Source organism: Trichosurus vulpecula, chromosome 9, assembly GCF_011100635.1.
Source record: "Trichosurus vulpecula isolate mTriVul1 chromosome 9, mTriVul1.pri, whole genome shotgun sequence".
In the NCBI taxonomy this organism is placed as follows: domain Eukaryota; kingdom Metazoa; phylum Chordata; class Mammalia; order Diprotodontia; family Phalangeridae; genus Trichosurus; species Trichosurus vulpecula.
The window spans coordinates 100,971,468-100,997,571 of NC_050581.1; the positions used below are offsets into that span (position 1 = coordinate 100,971,468).

At 42.3% G+C, this 26,104-nt stretch overlaps 1 protein-coding gene across 1 annotated transcript in view; it reads left to right on the forward strand.

The window, feature by feature from the left end:
- ADAMTSL1 (ADAMTS like 1) overlaps nt 1–18,829 on the forward strand; it is a 371,558-nt gene extending 352,729 nt beyond the window's left edge. Inside the window, exons 24-29 of the mRNA XM_036739597.1 lie at nt 1,234–1,446; nt 3,583–3,763; nt 8,481–8,688; nt 12,817–12,926; nt 14,834–15,054; nt 17,556–18,829. Coding sequence (XP_036595492.1) covers nt 1,234–1,446; nt 3,583–3,763; nt 8,481–8,688; nt 12,817–12,926; nt 14,834–15,054; nt 17,556–17,662 — 1,040 coding nt within the window. The 3' untranslated portion in view covers nt 17,663–18,829. The remainder of the gene's footprint in view (nt 1–1,233; nt 1,447–3,582; nt 3,764–8,480; nt 8,689–12,816; nt 12,927–14,833; nt 15,055–17,555) is intronic.
- The last annotated feature ends 7,275 nt before the right edge of the window (nt 18,830–26,104 follow it).

Genomic DNA, 26,104 nt, shown 5'->3' on the forward strand with positions numbered 1-26,104 from the left:
AGTCATCATATTCACCCTTCCTGGAAGACTCAATGGGTCTATCCCCTGGAAGATCTATTATGATGAAATGACCCATTTCCCTCTGTTTTGATTAAATTCACTAGCAAGTTGTTAAGTGTGGTTCTGGCCCTTGGTGAAACCTAGCTTCTTCACCTCTTATCTTACCCAAGCTAATTCTAGATCTAGTCTCAATAGGAGCCAATGCATCCTAGATGAAAAAACACTGTCATCTCTGAAGGTCATCTCCCCGGGGATGCCAGTAACAATGTTCTCTTCACCATTGGACCTCCCACTAAACCCCTGTTCCCAGAATTATCATCTTATTTACAGAATCAAGATAACTGATAAACCATGACCCCAGTGAATGATCTCATCTTTCCCGACTCAGGGTACCAGCCCTACCCACTTCCCTAGTTTCTCTTTAATGATGTATCTAGCACTTAAGTGGCCCTGGAGGAATGGTATCCTGGAAATATATTATTATAATTTTATCATTAGATTCTCTTCACTATGGGTCTTCCTCCCATCACTAAAGATCATAATTATATAGATGCGAATCAGTTATTATAATACTAGCCTTTTGTGAGGACTTTTAAAAAAAAACTTTTATGTGAAAGTTTCCTTCTGTGAAAAGGATTCAAATAGAATTTGTACAAACTGAAGTTTGGTCTTTACAAACATTGATGGATCCTTGTGATTTTTCCTGCCATACTGTTTCAAAAGGCCATTTCTCCCCATGAAAAATCAAAATGGGGACAGATCAGTATTGTTCAGCAAATAAAAATTGATTGAACTCATGAAAAATGAATACAATTAATTTGTAGGCACTTATAATTGAATTAATCAAAAAGTAACATGTTGCCTTGTGAGAGTTTTGAATTCAGTAGTTAATTTTTTAAATTGCTATAACATCTACATGAAATGGGCAGATGTATAAATAAACCTACTTCAAAGAAAAGGGTGTACTGTAAAGGAAACTCTAAGACTGTAAAAGGTTCTTCGTTCAGAAAACATTTAGGAAGCCCCTACTCCATGCAAAGCACCACACTAAGAGAGATTTGGGGTTTAGAGTAGGCATGGTTCATCAAGATGAAAGCCAGATTAGAATGGATTCAAAGATCTTTCTTGCTCCGTAGATTCAAAAGCCATGTCTTTATAGCAGCAATTAAGGAAAAAAAAACCTTTTTTTGGAGTCTTTGTTGAAGATTTACTTCTTACCTTATCTTCTTCTAGGTTGCCCAGTCCAGGGCCATCCTATGCCTAATATCACCTGGTTCCATGATCATCAGCCTATTGCTACATCAGCAGACCCAACATACCACATATTGGCATCTGGGCAGATTCTTCAGATTACAAACATCAGTGGAGGGTCTCAGGGTGAATTCAGCTGCCTAGCTCAGAATGAGGCTGGAATGCTGGTGCAGAAGGCATCTCTTGTGATCCAAGGTAAGAAACAGCATTTGCACTGTGGTTTGATTTGGGTGGTGATTTGCTGTTTTGTTCAACCTGCGATTTTTATCAGCATGCAGAATTCCTGCCATGGAGATTCTCTGCACTGATGGTGTTCAGCGACTCATCCGCAAATTCTAATTTTAGAGAGCTGCCAATGGCTCTGAGAGATGACAGGGCTTGCACGTGTGTGCGTATGTGTCATGGATGCATGTATGTACATAGGTCTTATATGCAAACCTATATACATATATAAACATGTGTGTTGTATATGTACATAATGTACATATATGTAAATATACACATAGATCGTTACATACACACACACATAGATATATAGATGTATAACTCAGACTTGAACCCTGGCCTTCCCAACTCCAAGGCCAGTCCTCTATCCACTACTCCATGCTGAATTAATGAATGAATGTAAAGCACTTATAAAGTGCTTGCTATGTGCCAGGGACTGTGCTGAGAGCTGGGATATAAATACAAAAAGCAGGACAATGCAAACAAGGAAGACAACTCTTTAGGGATTGATGGTTAGAGAAAGCGTTTGGGTCTTGGAAATTGCACTGGTTTGGTTACGTTCTTGATTTCTTGAAGAAGTCAGCGTAGAGAACTAGGTAGAATTTTCAAGTTCTGGTAAAGCATTGGAAAGTACCATTATTTCTGATTAACATACATCCTTAGAGACAAACAAAATCTCAACCTTCACAAATTGAGTCTCCCTTGGACATTTTGCAATTGAAAACACACATCCCTTCAAGTAGGACGTAGGAAGGGAGTACATTTAAAATACACATCTATCTACCCTAAAAGTTACAGCTAGGACTGAATACCAATGGTGGCAGTTTTATCCAAATGGCAATATGTTTTCTCTATGTTCTAGTAAGGATAACAAAAAGGACCATTAGGAAAATACTGGTCTTGTGTGCTTGTTTGGCTGACAGATGGCCCTGACCTGGGCACTGTGTGGAGGCTTCCATCTAGAACAAGCATTAGAACTTGAAGCACGGGCTCGGAATCAGTATCACTTCCCTAGGGATATCCTGCCATCAGGCATCCCCGGGCATTCTCCTGATACTAACAACAGTAGTTTCCAAAGCAGTGGGATAAAGTCCAATTGGGCCTTTCTATAGAAACCCATTAGAAACCTCTAACTTGCTATATCCGGGTTTCTCTTAGGCCTGTGTGAAACACTTCAAAGAAAAATTCCATTGCACGTTGTTTCCAAAATGCAAGGAAACAGTGGGATGACAATATGGAAAGGTAGCCTTGGAAAATAAAAAAAAAAATTTCCAAGCCCATAAAACTTTTCCCCCTTAAGACCCCTGCTCCCACCTACTCACCCCACAATAACATGGCTTCATAGACAGAAAAATAAAGATCAGTTTCTCTGCCGGCCAGCCCTCCTACCCTGCTACACCTCAGAAGCTCGTGGGGATCTGCACAGTTTGTATGGCATCATCTTGCAAATGAAGCACTAAAAATTTACAAGCCCACAAGCATGTTTAAATATTCTCCTGCTCCCATCTACACACACATATACAACATAAGAAAGTCAAATAAACTCTAATTCTCCACACATCTCATTTCACATCCCCAGCACTTATCACAGTGCTTGGTATATGGTACATGCCTGCCTAGTAAGAGCTTATTGGTTGACTGAGCTCATACAATATAAATGGAGAATTTCTTAGGCTTATCAGTTATTTATCAAGCTTGTGATTTACAAAATCCATAAAGGTACAAAGTTCTTAGAGGTCATTTATTACAATATCCAACCCCTTCATTTTACAGATAGGGAAACTGGGGCACGTACCAGTAAAGTGACTTGCCCTACTCACAAAGGTAGCAAATGCCATGGCCAAACCTGGGTTCTGGGACTTCAGATCCCTTCATCCTCTGAGATCTTATTATAAATGATTATTAAATTTAAAACATCTTCACCTGAAGAAATAAATAATATTTTTGGCCAGAGGGAGAATGATAAAGAAAAACTCTAGTGTAAGTATGACCCACAAAACCAAACTAGAAGAGATGGGAAGGGACTTCTTAATTACACTTACTGGAACAGAGAGTGCTATAAGTAACTCTAGGCTATTTTCCAATTTTATCTTGTGGCTGATGCAGAATACTGGTGGTCTGTGGACAAACTGGTGGGATGTTCAGCCTCATGCGGGAACAAAGGAGTTCAACAAGTCCACCTGAAGTGTGTGCTGAATAATACCGAGGTCAACCCTTCATATTGTGCGGGAAAGGCTAAGCCAGCTGTGCAACCCGTAGCCTGCAACCGAAGAGACTGCCCATCTCGGTGAGTCTGTCGAGCAGAGTTTCTATGTTGGAATTCATCTAGCCTAGGTCACTTGGACCCAGGGCTAGGGTTTCATGTCATAGGCTCACAGGACTTAGAGCTCCAAAAGACCTTTGAGATCAGCTGGTTCAACCCTTTCATTTTATCGATGGGGAAGCTAAGGCCCAGGTGAGGGAAAGAGACTAGTCACAGAGAGACATGATTCAAACTCAGGTCTTCTAAGACTAAATTCGGTGTACTTTCCACTATAGCAAGCTTTCTTCTGGAGAAGCTGTCCATCAGCTACCTAATTCACAAGATACTCTCAGCTACAGTACTTAGAAAGCATGAAGAGCCTTACATCTTTTTCTCCTCCTAATAACTTTATTAATCAACAGACCAATTCGTTAAGAGATACTTATCCATTTATTTCTTCAGGACATACTCTTGACACTATACCTAGTTAAAGTTGAAGCAAATCTCTATCACCCATCATTCTTACCAGTTCCAAAGACTTCTGTGTTCTAGGTTTGGGTCCTTCCAAGGGTCACTGGCAACATACTTCATAGTTATTAGAACCCTATCATAATTTTACTCAGTCTTTTTCCTTCCACTCCAAGATTGATGCAAATGGACACTTCCTCATTCTTTGCTTTTTACCTCTTCCCTATGCCTCGAGAGAAAGAATGGATCCCCTGAGAACTGGCCCCCTGATTTTAACATGCTGGTCAGTGGGGGAAGGAATGGGTTCAGTTATCCTGGGGCCATACTGGTTGAATGTGGTGGGTCAGTACCTAGCTGTAGTAGGGCTAGGCACCAGACTGCTACAATGCCATTTTATTACCTTTCCATAAGACGTTCACCTCTCAGGCGACTGTTTTGTCTTTTGCCAGCTGAGTCATAAGGAACAGTTGAAACCAGGAGAGACTCAATGAAATATGAAACACACTCATTAATATCAGCAGTTTGACTTGCTGACGGGAACGTTTCCACGGGAATGATTAATGTCCTTTTATACCCTCCCTGAACTGTAACACAGCCCGTGCCTCCCCCCACCCCTCCCCAGCTCCTGAGAAATTGCTGAAATGGATATTTGGAAATCAAAGTGGATTGAAACGCAGGCTTGAGATTCACCAGGGACATAAGAAGCTGCAAATCCAGCCCTGCCAAGCTATGTGAAATGAAGAAGCGATCTTTTCTTTGCCAGGAACTTTTTAATTTGATTTGGTGATGGTTGGAGTCAATCAACCTAATTTACTCCTGTAAATGAAATAATAATGGATAGATCTGCTTGAATTTCAATGCCCCTAAGGAGTGTTAAAAAGTACCTCCTGCTTGCTTCCCAAGTAATCATGGATGTGGGCATTTCTGCTGAGCTGGGTTGTTGGTTGGGACTATATACAGAGGAATCTTCTCTCCAAGGCAACTGTAGTATGCAAAGTTACCACAAACCTAAATTTCCTAGCAAAATGAATAACTACTTTGTTCCACATTCCCCCAGGGATCCTCTTCCAAAATCCCAATTTTCCAGGAAGGGAATATCACTACTTCTTTTACCTTTTATCATTCTTCAGATTACGCACTTTTTATATTTATCAATGTTAATCTCTACAATTTTTATGCAGAAAACACAATAATGGTCCACAGTTAATAAAAGAAATCTCCCTGGTCATTCTTTCTCACCAGCACATGTGGAATCATGGTTAGACAGAGGAAACCAGGTTTCTTTATTTTTGTTCCTTAGAGACAATAAGAGCGTTCCTTATAAAAGCTTAAAGCAGACATTCTCCCTCATTCACATCAGAAGAATTTTTCAAGAGATTAAAGCCACCTTTGTTTTTCTGAATGAAATAGCTAAGAAGCAAGGAGCAACTTTTGTCCGTGTTTCCATTGTTTTTCTCCCACCGACACCACATCTATTGTAATGTGTCAAGATTGCTAGGCCACATTTTAGGAAACACTCTGAAAGCTGAAGCACATCAAGAAAAGAGAGACCAGGATGGTAAGGGAATTGGAAACCAGGCCAAAAGAAGATCCCACCAAGAAACTGGAGAGGTTGACTCGTGGGGAGCTTGAAAGCTATCTTCAAGTACTTAAAAGGGTTGTCTGTCTCATGTCTGTCTCAAGAAGAATCAGACTAGGTTGGCTTGACCCCTAAAGGCTAAACTAGGAGCAGCTGGCTTCAGGAAGGCTTCTACTTCTGTTTTCAATGCCAAAATGATCTTTGGAACGAAAAAGGCAAAATAAAAATGACTAACGGGGATTGATAGCCAAGATAAGGAGATAATCGGTGAGCAACTAGCCACCCTTGACAAGTTCAAGTAACGAAGCCCAGATGGATTTCATTCTTAAGTACCGAAAGAACTGACAGATGTGCTCACTGACCCACTGTAAGTGAGTTTTGAAAGCTTTGGGAGAATGAGAGAAGTACAGCAAGATGAGAAACAGGCAACTGTCCCAATTTTCAGAAAAAGGAAGAGACTAGAGTCTGCAAACTGTAGGCCAATGAGCCTGATTTCAATTCTTGGCAAAATTCTAGACTGACGTACTGAAAGAATAGCTAATGAACATCTAGACGAGGAAATGCTAGTCACAGCACAGTTTCATAAAGAACAGATCATAGTGGACCATCCTTATTATCTTTTTTGATAATATTACTCAACCAATGTCAGAGAAAACCCATAAATATCATTTTCCTAGATTCTAGTGAAATATGTGAAAGTCTCTCATGTTGTTTTCATAGATAAAAATTAAGGGATGCCAGCTAGACAGTAGTATGATTGAGTGCATTCAGAAGTGGTTGATTGGCCGGACCTCACAGGTGGTAGTAATTAATGGTTCCATATCAGTGTGGAAGGCAACCCACAATATAGTGCCCTGGGGAATCTATGTTTTGCTATGTCCTTTAGCATTTTTGCCAAGTGACTTGATAAAAGTATAGAGGGAGGGCATTCTTAGTAAATTTTCAGAGGGCACAATGTTTTGAAAGATAGATAATTCCCTAAATAAGTTAGCATTCAAAAATATCTTGATCGGTTAAAACACTAAGCAAAATCAAATGTGATGATGTGTAATAGGGAGTTCAAAAACAATGAATTTTACAAGTATAACATGAAAAAGAGAGCTAAGCAATGTCTCATTAGAAAACGACCTAAGAGTTTTATTATAGTACTGCAAGCTCAGTATGAGTCGACAATGTGAAATAGTGGCCAAGAAAGCTGTCATCATCTTAGGTAGCACTGAGAGGCATGGTGTCTAAGACTAAGAAGGTGGTAGTGCTATCATACTCCGCCCTGGTAGGACCAACATTATGCACAATTGTGGTCACTACATCTCTTGGCTCTGGGCATTTTCTCTGGCTCTCCCTCCTCATCTTTGCCTACTGCCTTCTCTGGCTTCCTTCAAGTCCCAACTAAAATTCCTATCTTCTACAGGAAGTCTTTCCCCAACTCCTCTTAATTCTAGTGCCTTCCCTCTATTTCCTACATATCCTGAATTTAGTTTGTTTGTATATATTTGTTTGCTTATTGTCTCCCCCATTAGACTGTGAGCTCTTTGAGGGCAGGGACTGTCTTTGGCCTCTTTTCAGATCCCCAGGGCTTAGCTTAGCACAGTGTCTGGCATGTAGTAGGAACTTAATAAACATTTATTAATTGAGAGTGTCCAGAGGAAAGCAATCAAGATGGTACAGGCCTTGACTTTATGCTGTATGAGAAAGCCTAATTGAAGGAACGAAGGATGTTTATACTAGAAAAGAGCAAAATTAGGGATTGGGGGCATGATAGCTGTCTACAAGAATTTGAAAGGCTACCAGTAAGTCATGAATTTACTATGTACCAAGCACTGCGCTGTCATGCCAAAAGAGAAGATGACTCGTTCCATTTGGTCACAGGAGGTAGAACTAAGTGCAGAGGGTGAAAGTTACAGAGACAAATTTAGGCTTAATGTAAGGGAAAACTTGCAAACATTTTGGGGGCATGGGAGAGTATTCTGAGATTTTTATCTATATGTGCAACTCCTAATATGAAACTCTCCACTAAAAGAGAGTGGATCTTTAACATGGACTTGGAAAGTTACCTGGGCCACTGAAAGTATACCCATGGTCTACCCAGCTCATCTAGTTAGAGGTAAGTCTTTCTGCCTCTAGAGCTGGCTGTCTATTCACTGCCATGCTGACTCTTTCTTAAAGATTACAACAACCCAAAAGTGGAATGGCTTGCCTCAGATGTGGCTGGGTTCTGCCTCACTTAAGGTCTTTAAGCAAAGACTGGATGGCCATTTGTCGGGTGCATCAAAGAGATCATCCTTTCTCAGCATAGACAGAGATTAATTAGACCTAATTCAAACCTTCTTTCCCCTTCTAATGGTCTTGAGAGTCTCTGGAGCATGATAACTACCAACATGAGGGACAACTTCCGTGTAGCACCGTCATGGTTTTCTAATCCTCACATGAGCTGACACTTGGTTTTCTGGGTATCTTTCAAAATCTACCTTTTGGGTCCATTGTCTAAACATTTAAAGAGAATTCTGCCTGTTGATTCCACACTATCTGTATTGTGTATAAAGTAGATCCATGGTATTGGTTATGAAAAGGGTCATCTGTGTGTCCAGATTACCACAAATTAATATCTACATAGAAAAAGGTAAACTTTGGACTTCTAGGAAGCTCCTTATGGCAACCCATGATGCAATCCAAGTCGTTATGGCTTACCTAACCATTTTTCCCCTCTTCGAACAGATGGATGGTAACTTCTTGGTCATCCTGCACCCGAAGCTGTGGGGGAGGGGTCCAGACTCGTCGAGTTACATGTCAGAAGTTGAAAGCCACTGGAGTCTCAGTACCTATGTCCAATGATATGTGTTCCCAACTGGCCAAACGACCTGTGGACACCCAAGCATGTAACCAGCAGCTCTGTGTGGAATGGGCCTTCTCTAGTTGGGGCCAGGTAAGGAACTAGACACCTTTTATTTTTACATTAAAGGCAAATTTGTCAGTTTGCTTATAGGTGCTTACAAAGGTATTAGCAGAATACCACAACAGCAGCCTCCCCTACTTCTGTAGAATATTCTTTTTCCATCTCTCTTTCATCCTGTTTCAAGTCCCCTTCCTCATGCCTAATACCATATCCTACTCCCCATATTTTATTACCTCACTCTCTGTTTTAACTCTCCTTGCATTCCCATCATGTCTTTCCTGATACCCTGCTATTCTCTGCCTTATCATCCCTTTGGATTTTCACATTTTCCCGTAATACCTAAAGTCTGTTAGAAGTGCCTATACCCTCATGCTTAACATTCTTCATTGTCTGCCAGACAATGTTAGAGAAGATGAATCCTACCCAGTAAGTATCACCTCAATACCTTTAATATGTCATTTCAAGCCCCACTCCATTTCCAAGTATACTCCTACTTCACATACATAAGAATAAAATAAGCCAAATTATATAATTGCAAGAAAAGTTTTCAAAGAAAGACTACCATTTGGAATGTGATTCCCATTCCCAAGGCTGTGCAGCAGGTAGCTAGAAGACTTTTCCCCCAAAAGCCTGGAAAATGGGAACAGTCCTACACATGAAGTAGTAGCCTTAAGAGCTTTTATGAGTCTGGAGCTAAAATCTTCCATTTTATTTGGGCCATTCAAGAACTGACCAACAAGTTTTGAATTGCACTGAAGGGTGACATTTGTTCAGAGTATCTTTAGTCTTCATAATATTTCCAAGGATGAAGATTAACAAATGGAAAAAAACAACTTCGAGCACTGATAAATCCTTTAGAGTCTATGTTCCTCTCCCAGCTAGATTCTGCCACCCACCACTCCCAGGAGGGACTGTGCTTTTTTTCTATCATTCTTTCTAGATTCACTAGTAAGTAAGAACTCGATCAAATAGTCTGTTACCCTGCCCCCAAAACAAGAGCCTAAGTTTTCTAGTGGGCTAACCAAAAATCAGCTGTGATAATGAAATTCTCCTAGTCTCACTTCCAGTTTCCAGGATACTATTATCTTCTATGAGAAGAAGAAACTCAGTATCTAGAATAGTCAAAGTCAGAAATGTTTCCGATCCAATTCAACAAGCATTTACTAAGGGTTTACTGTATGCAAGGAGCTGTGCTTGGTGCTAGAGAGGCAAAGACAAAATGAAAAGAAGCCCCTGCCCAAGGAGCTTCCATTCTATCAGAGGCAAGATTGAACATGTATCATAATAAGTATCACCATGGCAGCTTGAGGAAGCAGAGTGAACTAGAGGCACCAAGAAAGGCTTCCTGCACGAGACAGAATTTTTAGCCTTCTTCAAGGTTAAGACATGGTCTCTTTCAAGTCTTCCCTAAGTGCAGCAACCTTGGAAAGTAGCAGAAAACCAGTGGATGTCGAGCCACTTGGGTGATCTGAAATATAATCCTCCAAAATCATTGTTGTTCTATACACTCTGAAGACCTATTCTATGCATCTCGAGTGACTATAATAAATATACAAGTCAGGTCAGGAGAATGCCAAGACAGCATTACTGGAAATAGTGGGCAAAGGCCACAATAACCTCTTACACTCTCTTTCATGGTGGATGGTCCAGTTCAGAATCACTGTTTTCCCTCTCTCAATGCCACCCTTCACTCCAACTCAAGACTTAATGATCAGTTCTTGAATGGTCCAAACAAAATGGAATATTTTGGCCCCAAAATGATAATACTGCTTAAGACTTCTACTTCATGTATAGGACTGTTCCCATTTTCCAGGTTTTAGGTGGGAAGTATTGCAGCTTTTCTAAATTTAAAAAGTATAGGCAAAGCAAAACTCCCTCTCCCAGCAGAAATCAGCTATCATTTTAAACTAGCCCTTGTCTTGCCAACTGGAATGCTACTCACTATAGTCAGCATTATTTTAATTCATTTTTAAATAACCAAGAAAACATTACTACAAAGTTATTGGTGCCTTTGGCAAAATGGGACCCGTTATCATGAGCTGCCCAGAAATAAAGGCATTGAAGTTCTTTGATGTATGCTTTGAAAAACATTCACTCTCAAGGTAATGCTCCATGATTCTCCGCTAGAAAAGATCTAATGTTCTGGGCAGAGGCATGGTCACGCTGTGTTCCATGGTACCACATTCAGTTAAGGGTTTCAGGCAGGGACAGGTACTTGAGGCCAGATCACTGTACCGCGTTGTTAGATATGTCTCCTTCTTAGCTTCCCCTTGCATGCACATAATCCATAATGGACATTCTCCTACCTAAAAAACCCCACTTTTATGACTCTCTCCAATCTCAATAATCTTGCCAAATCCTCTTGCCTAATCAAGCAGTTAGATGGATTCCAGTTAGCAACAGATCACCAGAGGGGACATCAGGTTCACATTCAGCAAAATTAATAATCCTTTCCCAACAGAGTGAAAAATGAGCACAGAATCTCCCCAGGCCCTTCCTCAAATGATTTTTGTACCCTTCTATCATTGATCATAATCAATTATTTGATCTCACAATCCTATCATTTTTGCTTGGAATTTTCCATCAAGATTCAGTTATTCAGTCGGCAAGCATTTATTGAGCACCTTCTCTTGTCTTAATACAGTGGAAGAGACCTAAGAGATAGTCCTCCCTTATGGAACTACCAGCTTAGCAGAGGGAAAACCACTAAAACAGAGATTTATAATACTCAGTATTATATAAGTACTTTAGAAAAATTTCAACTCAAAATGCTATGCCAGGTCCAAATGTGGAGTGAGGATTATTATACTGACAAGGAAGTGGTCTTTGAGTTTCTTCCATTTTAAAGGATGGATAGAAATTTAACAAAGGTTGGGGGCAGAGGGGAGGGGAAGGATGAGAAGGAAGGCTCTGAGACTGGAGAGTGTGTCCCTCCCTAAACATTCACACCCATATTTCTACGAAAATGCCTTTGGAACAGTCACACGCAATTCTTGTTTCTTCAGTAAGGGTAGGAGAAATAATTCTGGTACTTCCCTTGGGGAATTAAAAATATTTCCTTTAGGAAACCTTCAAAAACCTGGCTTGGACTGATGCCCTTTATGGCTGATATTTCTCACCTATTCCTAAATAACTCCCTGTGGTTTTATGAACATCACAGCCAAAAAAGGACCTTTAAGGGCCCAGAAGTGAATCACTGCCTTAAGAAGCTAAGTATAAAGCTACATGCCACTATAATGATCAGAAGGGAGTTGTCAATCCTTTTATTGTACTGAATACAACTAGAGATAGGTGGGGCATTAGTAACTAAAGCCTGATGAGCTTTGTGTCTTCCAAAGATCGTTATTATATGGTGGCATTTATTGTAAGGGGCGTTGACCCTAGATTGTCCCTTTCAGTTCCCAGAAAAGCCTTCATCAGGAATAGAGCAGGGCCCAAGCCAATGCCAATGGGCTGGCTGGCTTCCCCCATCAATGGCCTTTTCCCAAGTATACCGAACTCCATTCCCTTCATGCCCCAGGTTTCACATCTGCCCCATGATCACCACAGAAAGCTCCTGTTTTTCCCATTTTGGAAAGCCTTGGGGATGTGCATTCCTTCATTTTTTCTGCCCAGTTTTTAACCTGGAGACTATGAAACCAAGAGCAAGTTGGGAAAATGGCAAGGTTTGGTTTCTTAATTTTGCAAATAAAGAGTTATTGGTTTTGAAAAGCAAAAGCTCAGTGGAGGCCACATTGTTTTCAATGCCCTCCACTCCCAGTGTTCCATTTATATTTCTCACACTTTATCGCAAGATATACTTTCAAATGATCAATGTGGAAGAGGAAAAAAACCAAGATTCTCGGTCTGGCTCCTCATTTGCTCCTAGTAACCATTCAACTATAGAAGATAGCTAGTTCAAGCTGTGAGGAAAACGGTCCTGATCTTCCAGAGAGTCTTCCATTCCCCATCCCTCATGGCTTTGAGATGGTTTGACTGTGGATGGAACTAGCAACAGGACAAGAGTCTCAGGGCCCCATGTCTTGGTGAATTCACGAAAGCCCTTTTGCAGGGTCAGGGTCTGGTCCTCATGCCCCCTACTAAGAACACTCGCAGAAGAGGCGGGGCTCCATCCCTCTGGTCCTTTCACACAATGCCTTTCTTCTTCCTGGTCCCCAGTGTAATGGGCCGTGCATCGGGCCCCGCCTGGCCGTGCAGCACAGACAGGTCTTCTGTCAGACGAGGGATGGGATCTCTTTACCTTCTGAGCAATGTGGTGCCCTCCCAAGGTAAGAAAACCCCCGCACCCTCTCTCCCACAGGAATGGGAACTGAAGGGCTTTCTAATCAAAATCCCTCCCACCCTCCAATTTCTAAGGATAGGATTTCACCACCTCGGTCTACCACTGACACCCACTCTGCAAAGTTTCAGAAATTTGAGGGGAGGGGTGTGCAGGGGGTGCTGAGGGGAAGAACATCAGCTGCCAGATGAGTAAACTTGAGTGTGCCTACCCCACCATTTAGGCAAAGAATGCTACCCACTGAACCCAATAAAGGGCCTCAACAAGATCTATCCCTGCCATTACAACAATCAAATGACCAGCTCAGGCCAAGAAAACTATGGCCCTGATCTTTAACATTCCCAGAGCAGAGAGGGGAGGGGAGGGTTGACGGTGGTCTAGGACCCTCCTCTAACCCTGAGTCACACAAGAGAGATTTTCTCAGGACAGGCATTCCATTTGGTCTACATCAAAGTAGTTCCCAGAGAAGGAAACATTCACCCCACCTCCCTCAGCAGTCTTCCTGGGAGCCAGGCTCAGTCTGGAGGTGCACTCAGCTGCCTGTCCATTGCAGAGCAGAAGGCCACATTCTTCCTTGGCTTACTTGTGTCAGCATCCTTTCTCTCATCCAAAGTCCCTCTCTCTGTTCCATTCAGGGCTGAATAAAGCCCATTAAACAGACGTTGGTTCTGCCTTCTTGAGATCCCAAGACAGCAACACTGAAGAAGAGAGTCACAGTAAAGCAAACCCACCCAGTCTCCTACTACCTCAGCAGTTCAAAGATCTCCAGTTCTGTTAGCACAGCCATTCCCTCAACCAACACTGAGCAGAACCTTCTGTAACTTAATAGATGGTCTTAAAGGGCTGCTGTGTCCAGAGAAATTCATCGCCTTATGGCCAACCCCTCTGGTCTTCAGAGTGCAGACTTATTCTCTGTTGTTAAGATAGTATTTGAGCGCTTTCCGGTACTTTACCAGCCTATGCTTAAACAACCCAGGGTTACTCACTTACCATGATGAGGCATCGGGGGGGAAGGGAAAAGGAAGGGGAAGAAGCATTTATCTAGCACCTACTGCATAGCAGGCAATGTGCCAAGCATGTTACAATTATTATTTCATTTGATCCTTACGACAACCCTGAGAGGTAGGTGTTATTATCATCTCCATTTACAGTTGAGGAAAAAGAGGTTAAGTGACTTGCCTAGGGTCACACAACTAATACATGTCTGAGGCCATATTTGAACTCAGGTCTTCCTAACTCCAGACTCAGCACTCTCTCCACTTTGCCACCCGCTGCCTCTAATCAGATGCACATATACTAAATAAATACAACAATTAGCAGGTGGCATAGCCATAGCTTAGAGGTCATCTAGTCCATCCCCTCATTTCACAGATGAGGAAACTAAGAATCGTACAGTGACTCCACCAAGGTCACAAATTAGCATGGCTATTAATTAGGTCATCCAAGCTCCAGGTTTCTTGATTGCCAGTCCAGTGAGGATCTCCCTGTGTGGCCAGAGCCAAACTGGCTTCTCCTTTCACTCCCAGTGTTCATTTTCCATGTGTTCATCCCAGCTCAGCAGGCACATAGAGGACAAGTCCCAGAACAGTAAATGATGGTTTCCAATGAAGCCACTGTACTCTGGTCATGCATATGGTGAAGAGAGCACTTTGTTTGGCATTAGGAGACTCTTAATAGTGGTGTGACTGTGGGCAAGTCATTTTAACCTCTCTGTGCCTCAATTTCCCTATCTGGGAATGAAGATAGTACCTGTACTAGCTACCTTGCAGAGAGTATAGGGAGGAAAATATAAAGCTGAGGGAAAAGGGCAGTTGTGGTTATGGTAGAGATTGAATTCTTGATACTGTCCTCTGCCCCCTGACAATGCTGATAACCCTCCCATGCATTTCTCCTTAGGCCTGTGAGCACTCAGAATTGCTGGGCCGAAGCTTGTGGCGTACACTGGAGGGTCAGCCTGTGGACACTGTGTACAGCAACATGTGGTAACTACGGCTTTCAGTCGCGCCGAGTGGAATGTGTGCACATCCGTACCAACAAACCGGTACCGGACCACCTGTGTTCCTGGAGACCCCGCCCCGCCACCTGGCAGCGCTGCAATATCACCCCTTGTGAAAACAGTACGTTCCAACCCAAAAGAGTCCTCTGCAATATTCCAGCAGGGCTGCGGGTCCAGAGGGCAGCCCCAAGGGCCTGGACCCCGTGGTTAGCACTATGGAACAGGTTTTCTTAAGGATTACCATCCCCAGGCTGCATAGACCAATGTCCTCAAAAGGAACCTTTCTCGTGTGTGTGTTTATGTATCTGTACACATGCGTGTACAAGAGCATGTGCATATACACATAGAGTGCCCATGTGCCACAAAATCTGGGTTCTCAATTTACTGCTCTATTGGTCAAGCATGATGGTGACCTGGGGGTTCCGGCCCACATCTGGAGAAAGGGAGAGGTTAGGCTTCTCTGGGGAGAACAACTGGTGGGAACCTAAACACACTCAGCGTCCAGCTCACGTGTGGGCAGCAGGCAGCAGCAAGGCCTTGCCAATTAAAATAAGCATTATAAACACCGAAGAAGAAAACCATGAAGTCCACTTGGAAAACCACCATTGCAGGGTCTCACCATGAAACAACAAACATCCCTGTTATCTGGTTTCCTTCCCTCTCGGCCATGCGGTAACCAGAACTCTTCGAGGCGCCAACACACATGCATTTTGCTATTGGACACCCTTTATATAGACTTGCAGGAGCTGAGGTCTGAAACAGACCTCCCTCTTTTTTACAGATGAGGAAACCAAGGCCCAGAAAAGTAAAGGAAGTTGCCTGAGGCCACTTAGCTAGCAAGGGCTAGAGCCTGGATTCCAACCCCTTTTTTCTGCTTCTGACTTTGCTACTCTATTAGAGCACGTTCCTGTCTCCCAAGTCCAAACTCTCCCTATCCCACAATCTCCATGGCAGAGTGTCCATATTAGATGAGGATTTGATTTTTTACTCTTCTCAAATCCTTCCATCATAAGGACCGTACTTTCTCTTAAGGAAAAAATACAGAAACCATAGGACAAAAAGAAGGAAACAGAAAATGAATCTAGGCATTCAGTTCTTCCTGTCATGTCAACAAGAAAATATTCTTATGGTCAAAGAGACAAGCAAGGGGGCGCAGAGCACAGTTAATTTTTTTTTAATGATATTGATTTGGTTGATCCGCTCAGATGGCAAAGAGGCTCCTGAAACAATGACAAGTTACAAAGCAAACTGTTCACCTTAACAGAGTTAGTTACCAATGTTGTCTTTTTCCTATTCTGTAAAATTTTCTGTTCATGACATCAGCAAATATTTCCCAAGTACCTAATGTGTGCAGAGCCATTCACCGGGCACTGTAATATATCCAGCACTGCCACCCGAGATCTGTAGCATTCCTGATAGTAAAGTGTCCAGACACCAGGTCCTCCTCAGTAAAAGACAACTGACAAGTTGTACCACTGCTTAACAATGGGACGCTGTAATGGCATTAATCTACCATCAGACACAGGTAGTAGAGCAGAATTAATCCAGCTTGAATCCATCTGAATTCAATTAAACAAACAGTCAAGGCCCTACTATGTGCCAGCACTGTACAAAGAAGAATAATGAAACAGTCCCTGCCCTCGAGGAGATTACAGTCTAGAGAAGGGGTGAGGGAGAGGCTGTTGGGGAGAACAGGGCAGCAAACACAGTTTAGTAATGTAAGGAAGAATAAGATTGAGGTAAAGTGCTATGGGAAATTTTATGTGGAAGAGACCCGAAGGAGTTAGGTCTGCAGGATCATAGAATCATACATCTAGAAATGAAACGGACCTTAGAAGTCATCTAGGCCAACCCCACCTCATTTCAGAGTTGAGGAAATTGAGGCTCAGAAAGGTTATGAATTGCCCAGGGTCACACAGGGTCAGAAGCGGAATTCGAACCCATATCTTTCTGAATTCAACTCTAACACTCTGTTCATGCTGCTTCTCAATATCAAAGGGGCCTCGCTGGAAGGCTGACATCTCAGCTGCAAAGGAAGGGGTTAGAGTGAGTCTCCAGTACATTCTGATTACTTCTGTATCCATCACGAGACATGCTAAAGATGCATTCTCACATCATAAATATAGTGGGGGCACAACCTTCTTTTTTCTCATTTGCCCTTTTTAGACCTTTGTTTTATAGATAATAGTGAAGTTCTTCCTTTTCTTTAGTGCCCCCTTCTTCACCCCTTACACTGTAAAGAGTGAGAGAGGATGAATAAGAGTTGCTGCAGGCAGGCAGGCATGCATGCACGCACGCACTTCTCAGGATAGGCTAGACAGTGCCAAGGAAGGAGAGGTAGAAAAGGAAGCCAAGGTTCCCACCTCCTCTACTACCAGGGGAGAATGGTTGGTGCATCAGATGGGAGGAGGGATCTATCAGACTATTCTGGGCCCAGATTCATGAGTTCCACAAAGATGTAGTTAGCACCTACACTCCTCTGGCCCAGCCAGGCCCCATTAACCGCACCACCACCACCCCCCCAGCCTGCCTGGCCTGCGCAGAATAGTGTTTGTCGATTTGCCTTTATTTCACCATTTCCTTTCTGTCCCCTCTCCCCACCCTCCTCTCCCCCTTTCCCAGTGGAGTGCAGAGACACCACCAGGTACTGCGAGAAGGTGAAACAGCTGAAACTCTGCCAGCTCACCCAGTTCAAATCTCGCTGCTGTGGGACTTGCGGCAAAGCCTGAAGATGGGGAGCAGGGGATTGCTCTGCTCTGGCCACACAAAGGACTCGTGCAACCAAGTGGGACAGAACTCAAGCTTTCTTCATTTTATTTATTTATTTTCCCCTTTCTTCCTCTTCCCTCCCTACCCTCCCCCACACACCCCTTATCTGACTGACCCCCTCCTTGACTTATAAGGGCCTCGACAAGCTTTCCCTTCCACACTTCTGGAAGACAGAATGCGATAAAGGCAGGAATAGCTAGAATTATAAAAGGAAAGAAAGAAAAAGGTTCTAGGCTGAGCCAGGCCCAAAAAAAGCAAGCTGCTTAAAGGGGCTTCCCACATGATGACACAGAGAAGGTGAAGAGTCCACCAAAGCCACCACCGATGCCATGGGCCCCAGGAGGCAAAGCCTCTGCCATGCCTAGTTAGCTGAACAGACAGGGGGAAGAGAAAAAAGTGGAGGGGGTAGATTCGTACGTATTTACACAAACTTTGGACAACTAACAGGGTGTTTGTTTTGTTTTAGAAGAGTGTGTGTGCGTGTGCATGTGTGTGTGTACAAAACACAGGAGTGTCTCAGTTTGTCTCATCTGCCTGCCATGTCCTCTCTGTCACAATGAGGACGACTGGAGGGAACCAAGAAGAGTGGACTTTGAGCTGGAATGGGAACCAATCTAGAACCCAGCCCTTCTCCTTCTTTGAGGGGAAAAGCAGAAAATAAGGTTATAAGAGAGTGGAATATAAAAGGAATGAATTGATAGATAGTGAAGGGAATGAAGGAAGAAGCACTAATAACTATGAGGTACAGTATTATCTATAAAATAAAGGGGCTGGGAAAAGAGATGGGGAAAGGGTTTGTGCATACAGTGGAAACTGGAGGAATAGTCTTGTACCATGTCAGAGGTTGTCACTGACTCAGAATTGAAAGGGACTTTAGAGGTCATCTACTCCAACCTATTTCACAGATGACAAACCCAAGGCCCAAAGACATTAAGTGACTTACCAAGGTCACACAGTCAACAAGCAACAGGGTTGGGATCTGAACCCACAACCTCTGATTCCAATCCAGCCCACTTTCCTTTGGACAACACTGCCTCATAAGAACCAGTTATACTAGGCTCAAAAATGTCATGTGTCCCTTCAGCTCATGGGCTTTCGTTCCCCTAAGTCAGCCCTCAGAGCTGGCATAGTGCTTTCTGTTTGGCAAATGCCCAAATCCTTCCCTTGGGAACGAGGGAGGCTTCTGGGGAAGAGTCATTCCCCGTTTGGGGCCATTCTTTTCTAGGATGGCCTAATGACATGTAGGAGCAGGTGCTTTCTATTGACTGGCCAATGGCAGTGTAGGAGCCACTTAGTGCCTTACAAGTAGGTGTGTCTCAGGCAATGGAAGGACCTGGCTCTTGTGAGGTCTTTCTGCCTTTGTAGCTATGGCAGTCAAACAAGGTTGTAACCCCCCTGTTATTTTGTATTAGAAAGCTTCATTCAATCAACTAGGAGCTCCCCAACACTAATAGCCATTATGCTTCAAAGGCACATAAAGACTTTATTTGGGAGACTCTCTAATTTTGGAACAGCTTCCCATTTCCCTTCTTACGGCAGAACCTGGGCACCAATGCCATACATAGCACGCTAATGACTGGGGAGGGGTAGTGCCTCTAGAGTGAGCCACAGCGCTACTTCTCTGCCCACACAAGAATAAGGCACCACTCAACTCTGGGAGTGCTGCCACCAGTGCCACGGCTCTGTCTTCAGCCTTAAAATTCATTTGGGGAAGTCGACATCAAGGTCAGCGGCAACGTTCCTCCGCCGTATCCTTCCCCCTTGAAGCAACGAGGGAATGGTCAGAATATGTGTCTCTCTCTGTTCTTCCTCTTCCTCCAGAGTTGGGCTCCCAGAAATCATGTTACTTAGAATCAGTGTAAGTTTTATTTAAAATAAAAAGAGAATGTCTTCTATGTCTGTATATCTTTTGTGTATATTTATTAGGATTTCTTGTATAAAAAGTGCAATATTAATAATTGTACATGATGTTGTCCAGATAAAACTATCGGGGGGGGCGGGGCTTTTAATGATCTTCCTGAAATTGTGTTCCTGTCAAATTGGTGGTGATATTGTATGTTTTTCTATTTTAAATGGCACTTGACATCTAACTTGGGAATACATTCATTCACTGTGTACAGAATACATGGTAAACTCTTACACGTGGGATGATGGGGCAATGAGAGGGGCTTAATTTGTGACATGGTAGTTTTGCATGGAATAAAGGGCAGATCCCTTTAATAATAATGGAGTGATTGTTTCTAGTTCAGTAGCTAATGGAAAACAGTGGGAAACTGTACATTTCATAACTAGTGAAACCTTTCCAGTGCAATCACCTGTAGGGTTTTTGCACCTGGGACTGTGCTTTGCAGAAACCCCCAGAGAGCCACAATTTGGAATGGAAAACCCTGCGCTCTCTTGCATGGAATGAATGTACTTTCAAATGTTTGTCCTGTGAATTGTGACTTGGCAGCATCGCAATAAGAAAAGAAGGGTTGCTGAATACTGTGGAAGGATGTGACTCCTCCCTGAAAAACACAAACCTGTATTTATATTTTTTGTACAGATAATGCAGCTTATTTATTTAAATTCTGTTGTCAGACTCGTTATTTATGAAGTGTAACTGGTTCAATGCTCTTTGGAGAGGAACTCTCCCCCCTACCCCTTCATAACATGGCTCTCAGAGAGGTCTCTTTCTTTGGTCACTAGCATTTTCCAGCATTACTAGTCAAGTCAACAAGCAGTTAATAAGTTCCTACCATATGCCAGGCACTGTGCTAAGTAACTGGTATACCAAGAAAAGCAAAAAATAAACAAATGAAAATGATACTGGACTTAGGTAGAGAGAAACTGATGGTAGATGCTTAGAAATCAGACAGCCACACCCCTGGGAGAGGAAAATACATAACATTGCCTCCTAGAAGCAGCAGGACATAAAGACAGCATCATAGATTTAAGGCTGAAAGAGACTCTAGAGTTTATCTTATCATAGAATCCTAGGGCTAGAGCTGAAAAGGAACCCAGGGGCCATCCAGTCCAACTCAACTCCCACATTTTAGAGATAAGGAAACTGAGCAGGCCAAGAGTGGTCAAATGATTTGCTACAGGTCAACACCAGTTAAAAGTGGAAGAAGCAAGATTTGAATCCAGGGTCTCTAACTCTACAGCTAGCTCTTTTCCATAGGCACCACAAGTCAACACGAATTATATTGGATCTGGCCCCTGACATTGACTCTGTGTATCTAATTCCTAGCCTATAAAATGAGGATCATACTTGTAGTGTCACCTATAAAGACAAGACATTTTGCAAACTTTTAAGTCACCTGAAAATGTGAGCTACTATTGTAAAAGGTTCAGTTTCCTGACCTCAAATGACAATACATAGCACACAGGAAAATGTGAGCTGTATTGAAAATGACTTCAAGAGATTATAGCACAGGTAGGTTTAGGAAAATGAGGCATATCCAAGTGTAGAAATGACTCAGTGGGCTGAAATTATCCCCTGGGCATTAGCCTGCCCACCAGCCCTTGGTAGTTTTCTCCCTGAAGAAAGAGGATGCAAAGTATATTGTCTGCGTGTACGCAGAAAAGAGGAGAACAGAATGGGGTTTGAGGTCAAGGTAGCAGCAGCCTGAGGTCTGAGTCAGTACCAATGGAAGAGTTGCCATAACTCTGTAGGTCACGGGATTTATATATCTGTGTCCAACTCTAGCCACAATGACCTTGGAATCAAAAATGTGAAATAAACAAGTGAATTAGCCCATATAACTAATATGGGAGTTTGGGAGAAAAGGACAGCCCTGGGAATGCTCTTAGTTATAATAAATAGGCTCATAGAATTAGAAGAGACCTTTAAGAAGTAATATATAGTCCCTGCTTCAGGAGGATTAGGTTCATTTCTACAAATGAGGCAGCTAAGATCCAAAATTCAAAAAATGTGATGCATGCTCCAAGTGGGTGTGGGGTGGGAGCAGTCCTAAAAGTTGTATAGGCAGTAAAAGTAGCAAACCAAAAAACTAAAACCTCAGTCTCATAACTCAAATTCAGTACTATTTTCATTCCACCAAAATTCCCTTATAAAATAATTTGGATGTCTTCATTGAATATTTCAATTTGTTAACCACATTGACCAAGCATTTATTAGCAGAAGATATGTGTTTGTATATACATCTATATGTATGTATACACACATGTGGAATTGATGATCACATATCTAATGGATACAATTCCATTAAAACGGAATTTTCCCATAATTGAATCATTTTCACCAGTAGCATTCTATCCAAAGCAGAGTGTGGTATGCAGGCCATGAGGTTGATTTTCTTTTTTCAAACAAAGGCACCAGAACTCACCCATCCACAGGAACACAGCAGTCTCAGGGGATGTGCCCCAATTTCCACAATACAGCTGCTTACAACATCCCCAAAACAATTTCAAAACTGCCCCTGAAGTATGAATCATATTTTTTTTAAATTCCCTTAATGTAACAAACCAGTTTGGCAAAAAGGTTTGGAGTCCCATGCAAATTTGGATTCAAAAAGTAGCGAGACTTTTGGGAATAGGCTGGCTTTGAAGGCAAATCCAAGGAAAGAACTCAAAAAATAGATTAAGCCATGGCAGCATTGCTGAGATAAACATATTTCCTCCACATTCAAAGCTGTTACTGAAGAGTGACACTCATTTGGCTAAAAAAGTTCTAATGTGTAAAATATGTAAAAATAGTATAATGTGTAAAAAATAAATTATGATCCTCTATCTTCTAGTCACATGGCATAGTATATACCGAGCTCTCCTCCCTCTCCCCCATCCACAGTGCTGCCAGATTCAGTTTCCGGAAGTTCTGCTCTATACATGTCACTCTCTCGCTCAGAAATTATCAGTGGCTCCCTATGTCTTCAGGATAACGTCCAAGGTGCTTAGCCGGGCATTCAAAGCCCTCCACCATCTGATCCCAAACTGCCTATCTATCCATCATCATTACTCATTACTTTCCAAAACTCCAAACCGGTCTCTCAAGTCCCCTAATATGGTATACATGTTCCCATTGTCCTTCCTTTGCCCAGCTGTTCCACCTGTACCCAATGCTCTTCTCTATTCTAAGGAAATCTTAACTTCTTTCAAGAGCTCACTTAAGACCCAACTCCTTCCCTCACTTCTTCACCCATAAGGGCGTTTTTGTTTTTGTTTTCGTTTTCATTCATTCTCTCTTTCTCTCTCTCTCTCCCTCCCTCCCTCCCCTTACCTCCCTCCCCCCAAGGTGGATCTAGCACATCCCTCTATCTAGCCCCCAATTTAGAATTTAGGATATGCCACCTTATATTTTTATCTTCTTATGAACATGTCATGTATGTACATAGAAAGTAGCATGGAAGAAAATCATCTCAGAAGACATGAGGGGAAAGGAAGGAGAATAAACATTACATGGCACCTAAAATGCACCACGCACTATGCTAAACACTTTACAAATATTACCCTACTTGAACCTCACAAAACTCTACCAGGTAGATGCTATTATCCCCACTTTACAGTTGGGGAAACTGAGGTAGACAGAGGTTAAGTGATATCCTGACTCTGACACTTGTTATCCATTTGACCATGAGGATCTTACTTACCTCTCTGAAATTCATTCCCACATACATAAAATAAGGATAACTGCAATGCGCTATTTACCTCACTAGGGTTATGGTGTCAATCACATAAGATAATTATTTTTATATATTGGTTCAAGTATAAAACATACCCATAAAATTAAGGTGCTTTAAAAGGAAAACATACACACACATAATTTCATTGGAAAAGAATTTTCTCTTAATTGAATCATTTTCACCATTGACATTCTATATAAAGTTGCATATATAATATACATATATATTATATATGTATATGTATACACACGCACAGGGTATCCCAAAAGTTTTAGTGCAGTTTTAAGCTTTAGTAGTTTAAACATATACTTCTACACAGTAATTTTATGTATTTATTTTGGGTGCATGTATAGATACACAAATATATGTCTATGTCTATGTACATATGTATGCATGTATATACATATTACATACACATACACATTATTGTTTAGTCATTTCTCAGTCATGTCCAATTCTTCATGACCCCATTTGGTGTTTTCTTGGCAAATACACTGAAGTGGTTTGTCATTTCCTTCTCCAATTCATTTTACAGATGAGGAAACTGAGGCAGAATTAAGCAACTTGCCCAGGGTCACACAGCTAGTAAGTATCTGTGCCACCTAGCTGTATACACATACACACAGAGGCATACAGGACATTCCAAAAGTTTTAATGTAATTTTACACTAGTGCAAAAATCTTAGTGTAATACTGTACCTAAGATTTTTGAGACACCCTGTACACCTGTATACGTGTATGAATGTATATATAGAATAATTAGAATAATTACACAAGATTACTGCATAGAAGTCTATTTTTTACTATGAAAAGGGTTTATTTCAATTCAAATCAAGTTGTTTTCCTCATTTTTATAATTAGTACTTTCCTTGGTCTTTCATCATCATTCTTTGAATCAGAGCTGATGGCCTTGGAGCTAAATGAAACTTTTAGATCTGCTAATTAGACCAGAAAGAAAGCTAGTCCCAGCCCTTCAGTTTACAAATGAGCCGAAGCCCAAAGACAAGTGACTTGCTAGAAATCCCAGTCAAGTTTTATGTACCTAGCTAGAATGTGAGGAAAAAAAACAGCCTATATTTGGACCAATACAGTACAGATGTGTATGAGCCTGTAAGCATATAGGTGTGCCAGTATGTGAATATGTATATAGAAAGAGAGAGAGAATCTTCTTTCATGCATTGTTTTTCCTCTCTTGAGACTATAGGACCCTACAATCACCACTTTTTAGTAGCAAAGGATTTGGCCCCCTGTGCCCATTCAAAAGCAGCAGCTATAGGTAAAGCCCCTTCTAATCACAGCTTTACCTGTTCCAATCAACAAAAGCCTGCCTTGGTAAGGCTAACCCAGTTTGCAAAGTTAAGACCAGGTGTCACTGTCCCACACAGATCCCTCCAAAAGGCAGCAAGGATGCCCCTACTGGTGTGCACAGGCAGACTATTTAATAGGGCACTGCTCCCAATAGCTCTGGCTGCAGAAAAAGCACCAAGGGCAAAAATTTCCCTGCTCCGCCTATCCCGGGGCACAATGCCCCAGTAAATCTGTCTATTGAGTTGAATGCAGAAGAATGCCACAGCATCTGAAATGAGATCCTTGTTAGTTTCTGAGAAGGTTTGCCACAGAGTTTGAGATTTGTTAGAAATAAAAAGCTGTTGCTAGAAATATACTCACATACCAGCAATCAAATAGTGGCCTGCTCACAGTCCTTGGGGGTGGGGGAGGTGGGGAGGAAGTACGGAAGGGAGAAGGGGTGTTAAAATGGGATTTAGCTCTTGGAAATCACTGAGCTCAGCAAAGAGAAAACAGAGTTTCTTCTCAAGATCCCACCAACCACCCAAGCCATAGGTCCAAACCTTAACACAGACCTTGGGAGTTACTCCCAAGTATGCAACTAAAGCCTTCCTCCTGGCTGCAAAGATTTCTGGGGCCTGGCCCTTGATCTCCTGGTGGCAGAACCCCACCTGTACCTCTTGAAGGCAGGGCCCTCCCCACCAGCAACAAGATGACTAGGCTTAGCAACCCACCCAGGCCTGGGCTTTTAGCTCAGGGCTGGGGGGAGGGAGCAGGGCTGGCAAGGGTGATAACTGTTTCACACTGTTTCATGGTGTCTGGTTGGAAAGCTTCTCCCCGGAGTGTTAGGCAACAAAAAAATTGGCAGCCACTTTCTGGTTTTAATAGGTAGGGATAAAAGCAATCTCTGCTTCATACTACAGTGCTCCATAGTTAAAGGACAATGCAACTAGTTTAGGCCTAAGTGAAGTAAACTTCCCCCTTTAATAGGAAGCAGGCTAATCCATATTGCTCACCTAATGACTAATGACATTTTTTTTACAGACTGGAGACACTCCAAAAGCCAAAGGTAATCATAGAATCCCCAAAGGAGTCCTCACTTCAAGGGGGAACATAAAGGCCAGGCACAACTTCGCAAATGACCTTTTCTATTTCTCAGGTGAGAGGGTTAGCATCATGCAGTCAGATTGCACACAGGAAAATACATGGGAGTGACTTCAGAGGCTGGATAGGGAGGGTCAAAGGACTGGAGACCGGAACAATTTGGCTCCAGGTATCTCAAGAATGATATTTTGGCAACCAAGTCACCAAAAATATTCTAGTAGAAAGGTTTCTCGACCAGAAGTAAAGACATCTGGGTTCAGATCTCAGTTCTGTCACAAACTAGCTATGTGCCTTCCTTGAGGCAAGGCAAGGTACTTAACCCAAGCAAGGTACCAAAAGGACTTGCTGAACTACTTACTACCTTTGACAAAATTGTGATGAATGGAAG